General features: G+C 42.9%; 1 protein-coding gene across 1 annotated transcript; it reads left to right on the top strand.

The window, feature by feature from the left end:
• Positions 1–208: 208 nt before the first annotated feature.
• On the top strand, positions 209–3,476 carry LOC124697706 (SEC12-like protein 1). Its single transcript, XM_047230250.1, has 10 exons — positions 209–412; positions 488–588; positions 981–1,113; positions 1,365–1,456; positions 1,638–1,737; positions 1,836–1,908; positions 1,978–2,098; positions 2,682–2,801; positions 3,155–3,225; positions 3,306–3,476. The coding sequence occupies exons 1-10, from the start codon at positions 209–211 to the stop codon at positions 3,392–3,394; spliced, it is 1,104 nt and encodes a 367-aa protein (XP_047086206.1). The 3' UTR covers positions 3,395–3,476.
• The last annotated feature ends 2,430 nt before the right edge of the window (positions 3,477–5,906 follow it).

The following is a 5,906-nucleotide window of genomic DNA, read 5'->3' as shown; positions in this document are numbered from 1 at the left end:
GGCGGCGGCGCGGAGGCGCGGCCGGCCTGAGAATATCCCGCCGCTCCAGACGAAACGATTCCGTCGCACTCTCCGCCCACCCGTCACAGCCAGGCTCGTCCAACGCGTGCCGCGGCGGGACGAGGAAAATATAGAATCGCGCCAGGAGCAGCCGTAGGAAGCTCGTGCCAGCGTCGAACACCGCGGCGGCTGTTGGTTGGCGGTCCCGATGGCGGGCGGTGACGGCGGCAACGAGCCTCCGGCGTGGGGCGTCGTCGGCAAGGTGACCTGCGTGGCGTGGATACGGCGGAGCGGCGGCGGTGCCAACCGCCTCCTGGTGGTGTACGGGCGCGCCGGCACGGCCTCGTCGCCGCCCATCCTCGACCTCTTCGCGTTCGACGCCAGGGCGTGCACGCTCGCCTCCGAACCCCTGGTGAGCGGCCGCTCCCGTCTCCGGCGCCTGCTGCTATGTGTGACCGTGTCCCTGATCGTGTGCTTGATTTTCTAGCTGCGTATCGCGATGGGCGAGGATGAAGACGACGCGCCGCGCGCCATAGCCGTGCACCCCGGCGGCGCCGAGTTCGTCTGCGCCACCGCCAAAGGCTGCAGGTCAGTGCTCGTCGCTTTGGTCCTTCTTGTGCATGCTTTGCTCTGCTGTATGCGATTGACTGTAAACCATTTGGAAGCTGTGCTTCATGCCTTCATTACTACTGAGTGTACAATCAGTACGAGAACATAGACATTCTTCAGGCTTCTGACACCAGAAATTGCATTCATTTATGTATGCGATTGCCTCAAAATCATTTGAAGTTCTGTTACACTATACGAGGGAATAATCAGTAGGAGAGCATCACATTCTTCAGGCTTCTGATATCAGAAATTGAACCATTTCCCTTTCTCGTCTTGTATATCAAGTTCAGTCTATTTCCCATCTTTCTCAATCTTTATTTAAGCATGAAAAGTCTATCTAGAGATAGCACAACATCATATCACACTTGCAGGCAGTTCAAGTTGGTCTCTGAAGACTTCAGTATCAACCTTATTGCGATGGATTCTCCACCTCTCCAATCAGTTGGGCCTCAGAGATGTTTGGCATTCAGTACTGACGGTGCTAAGTTTGCTACTGGTGGTGAGGTATCAGGCCATTCTATCTTCTTTTCTCTGGATATATTTATTGTATTATTACATGAGTTTGTTTTTGCTAATGCCTCATTATCTATCACCTGCTGCCACATGTTAAGTCTCTTTTACTTGTGTAACTTGGACTGTGAGTTATAACGCATTATACTCTTCTGAATATCGTTAGATTCTGAATTTCAGCTTCTGCAAATCAGAAAATTTTGATTTCTTAACTAATATTTACAGTTTTAATTTCACTACAACAGGATGGACATCTCAGAATATTTCATTGGCCAAGTCTCAGGTTGCTTTTGGATGAACCTAAAGCCCATAAATCCTTCCGAGACATGGACATCAGGTGAATGAAGGCAGAAACCTTTTCTTTACTTAGGTAGTATGTAGATAGTTTCAGTGTAGCCTTCTGAACATGATATCCTCGTTACAGATGACTGATTGAGGGCAATGACTATGCCATTCCCTTAACTAAGATCTTATTGGTGGCCTTTGATCCTGATATTGTGTCTGATTTTCTCATGTAGCTTGGATTCACTATTCTTAGCCTCGACATCCACTGATGGTTCTGCAAGAATATGGAAGATAGATGAGGGAGTCCCACTAGTAAATTTAACTAGATCAGCGGTATATACAGTGTTAACTTAATTTAGTTTCCCCTTTACAATTACTAAAACTCAACTGGTTATTTGACCATACTTTTTTTCATCTGTCCTGCTTTACAGGATGAGAACATTGAGTGTTGCTGCTTTTCCAGGAATGGAAAGAAACCTTTCCTGTTTTGCACACTTGTAAGAGGTAATCTGTTCAATAATTTAAGTAATGCATCAGATAAAAGATTTAATTAAATCTTTGTTGATGAAATAGGTAATGACATTTTGACTATGGTTTTGGACATAACTAACTGGAAGAGAATTGGATACAAAAGACTTCTGCGGAAACCTGTTTCCACACTTTCAGTTAGCTTGGATGGAAAGTATCTAGCACTGTAAGTGGATGAGATGGTGGATCTCTTGCAATATTATTGACTGTCAAAATACTTATATATTTAGCATTTCTAGGCATACCTTCATTTCTGAAGTTCGTGGCTTTTGATTATATTGATTACTTTCCCAGAATTCATAAAATTTCTTGATCTTTCCTTCTTCTTTTCTCTTCAGTTGACTGTATACTTTTTGCTAGATTTTTTATATACTGATAAATGCCCCACCTGAAAGAACCACAACTGATATTTATTTGGATATTTCTGGTACACTACGAGAAATGCAGCATTATGCAGACACACTAGCATATATAGTAGCGCAAGTACCTGAATTCTGTCCAATTAACTAAAGAACAGTTTGTTTGGCCAACTCATTATTGTTAAGCTATTATCAGGCTCAGAAATGAATATTTTATTAAAAGACACCAAGTTTTCTGCTTATGTCTCATACGTGTCCACTTGTCGTACTAGTTTGTCATCATCAAATTTATCGTGCTTGCCTAAATCTCTTGCGGCTTCTGCATCAACGCATCATCGTCTTTGGCTGTGAAGAGTAGCTGATATGGATTCATTTTCCATCTTTATTTAGGGGAAGCCGCGACGGTGACTGTTGTGTTGTGGATGTGCAGTCGATGCAAGTTTCTCACCTCATCAAGAAGGTTCATCTTGGGTCCCCAATTTCCTCTATTGCGTTCTGCCCTACCGAAAGGTAATCATAATCATTATTATTCCCTGAAACGAGAAGCAAGACAAAACCTTAAATGTCTAGACTCTAGACTGATACGTGGCCAGATTAGGAACCCAACTGCATGACAGTGATCACTTACTGTATCTAGAACAGGAATTTGTATGAGGCACTGCCAAACTAGTTAATGGTTGTAACCAGTAAGCATTTGCTCATAGTTCAGTAGCCCCAGATTCGTCACAGGTTAATGGTTGAAGCTTGAAAACTCTGAATTAATGTCTGAATGATTAGACTCCCTACTGTGAGCTGATATTTGATGGTTGAAATTTGAAAGCTCTGAATTTATGTCTGAATTGTAAAGAGTGCTGGTATTGCAGGATTGTGATCTCCACCTCACACCAATGGGGAGCAGAGGTAACGAAGCTGGACGTCCCTGCCGACTGGAGAGGTAACAACAACACTGCATGTTTATATGTAAACAGCGTTCCTTTAACATAGAGATTTACCAGGATATGTCCCCTGCTGCAGTGTGGCAGATCTGGCTGCTACTCCTGAGCTTCTTCGCGGCGTGGGCGGTCGTGTTCTACACCTTCTTCAAGCACACAACCCTTTTGTAACCATCCCCTTCTGGGGAAAAGTGCCCTCGAGTTTTCTGATCAACTATTGTCAGAATCGTGGCACATACGGCTACAGCGGCAGCGTACCCTCGCGCACTGTATCATCGATTCATCACACATTTTTGTACTCCTTTACATTACGACATCACAGTGTCTATTTAGCCGATGCTCATAAGCATTTGAGTCTGAAAATCTGTTCATGTGCGTACTCTGAGACCTGACGTTGTCGGCACATCATCTGATAGCTATAGGTAAGTGTGATGTGTGAACATTTCTCTGCGAGCTCGCGAGGCTTGTCATTTGTGAGGTGACCAGATGGGGTAAGGTTTAAGGACGAGACAGACAGGGACTTGCTTTGACTGTTCGTGAATGCTTGGAGCTATCAGCGGACGGATTGTCACGCGTGCCAAGCTTCCTCTCTGCTCCGTGTGGACATGGCATCTGTGCTCTGTGCAGCGCTCGGGGGAAATCAAACAGGGCTGTGCACTTGGCGACCGTGCTGTTGTGACGGTGAGCTGAGTTTGACGGTTTTGGGTTCTTCCGTCCTCCGCTTGATGCAGCTAGCCATGGGGGACGTGGGATCACGACCCATAGTCGATGGCTATCTATTTGGCACGTACGAGACCTTTCCTACACTGCTCATGAAAGTCGACCACTAAACCTGTGAACAATGCTCCTTCGGTCGTCTCGTCACGTCATAAACATACAAGGTACGAGACCTCGTGTGTGTATTCAGGGTCCAACTTGTCAGAATGGCCCTCAGTTTGGGTTCAATTTCAGTTTAGTGTACATTGCAAAGAAAAAAAAAAGATGCATTATAGATGTCACATTGTGTCGCACATGGTAAAGTAGTACTCCCTCCGTTCCTTTTTAATTGACTCGGATTTAGTACAAACTTGTACTAAATCCGAGTCAATTAAAAAAGAACGGAGGGAGTAGTTTTCAAAAATTTAGCAGAAAAAGGTAATTTTATATATAGTTCCTACTTCCTCTGATTATAATTACCTTGCATTCTGGGTTAGTTAAAGTTAAACTTTCTAAATTTTGACCAAATATTTATGGAAAAATATTAACATTTGAGAAATAAATTTTATCATATTAGAATCTTCATAGCATATATTTTTATAATATATATATTTTATATTGTATTTGCAAGAAAATATTTGATATTATAGATGTTAATATATGTTTTTATATTTTCGATCAAACTTTGTAAAATATAACTTTGTATAAACCGAGAACACGAACCAAATACTAACTGAGGGAGTATGATCTTTGTGTGTTTCTTTCAGTAATTATGTGCTCACATGATACATTTATATGGGACTAGTTTAAAGGGGCAGCTTGGCTCATGTGATGGTGAGAAGGATGTGGATATAAAGGTATACCGTTCCATGATAGGATCATTGCTCTACCTTTGTGCTTCTAGCCGGATATCATGTTAAGTATCGGGATGTGTGCTCGTTTTCAATCTGCTCCTAAGGAGAGCCACTTGGTGGCGGTCAAACGGATTCTAAGATACCTTCTTCTTACTCCTACTCTCGGGTTGTGGTATCCAAAGGGGTCAACCTTTGAACTCAGAGGCTATTCGGATTTCGATTGGGCTCGTGATAAGGTTGACCGGAAGTCTACCTCCGGGGCTTGCCAATTTATGGCCGGTCATTGGTGAGTTGGTCATCCAAAAAACAAAACTCCACTGCCCTATCTACCGCCGAAGCCGATACATATCTGCGACATCTTGTTGCACTCAGTTGTTATGGATGAAGCAAACCTTGAAAGACATGGTGTGTCTCTTGGTACGGTGCCTCTTCTATGTTACAACGAAAGTGCAATAAAGATCGCCAATAATCCAGTTCAACACTGTCATACCAAACACATTGACATTCGCCATCACTTCCTTTGTGACCATGTTGCCAATGGGGACATTGAACTCACTCATGTGGGAACAACATACCAATTGGCGGATATTTTCACTAAGCATTTGGATGAAGCCCGGTTTGTGAACTTGAGAGGAGAACTTGGTATTCTTGACCCTAAAAACTTAGATTGAATAACTCTTTGCACTATATTCTTGTATTGAACTTGCTATCTAGCTTAGTTGTGCAGCATATATGGGGATAGTCATCTTACCATTTCTTGGTATGATGCATACCTATGTGTGCAACATTAATAGACCCAATGTCATAATATGGATCCAAGCATGTCTCTTCGTGGTCTCATGACATTTGTGCTTTAACATAGGGGGAGTAATCCCCCGCCCCTCATTTAGCCTCTATTTATGAAGTGACTTCATTCTATGAGGCTAACTGATCTTATTGTAAAAAACATTTCTAAAATGATCTATGATTCTTGATATATTTCGAATCATGCCCATTGTTGCTATTTCACATCTTGTTTGGATTTCACTTCAATGAGTATGCCTAGAAAAACTTGTGTTTTCTACCCCATGTCTGTGCTCCTCTTATCATTTCTATCTATCTATATTGTACATGTCATCCTCTGATCATACACA

This window comes from Lolium rigidum, chromosome 3 (assembly GCF_022539505.1).
Source record: "Lolium rigidum isolate FL_2022 chromosome 3, APGP_CSIRO_Lrig_0.1, whole genome shotgun sequence".
Classification (NCBI taxonomy): Eukaryota; Viridiplantae; Streptophyta; class Magnoliopsida; order Poales; family Poaceae; genus Lolium; species Lolium rigidum.
This window is presented reverse-complemented; position numbering and strand designations above follow the sequence as displayed.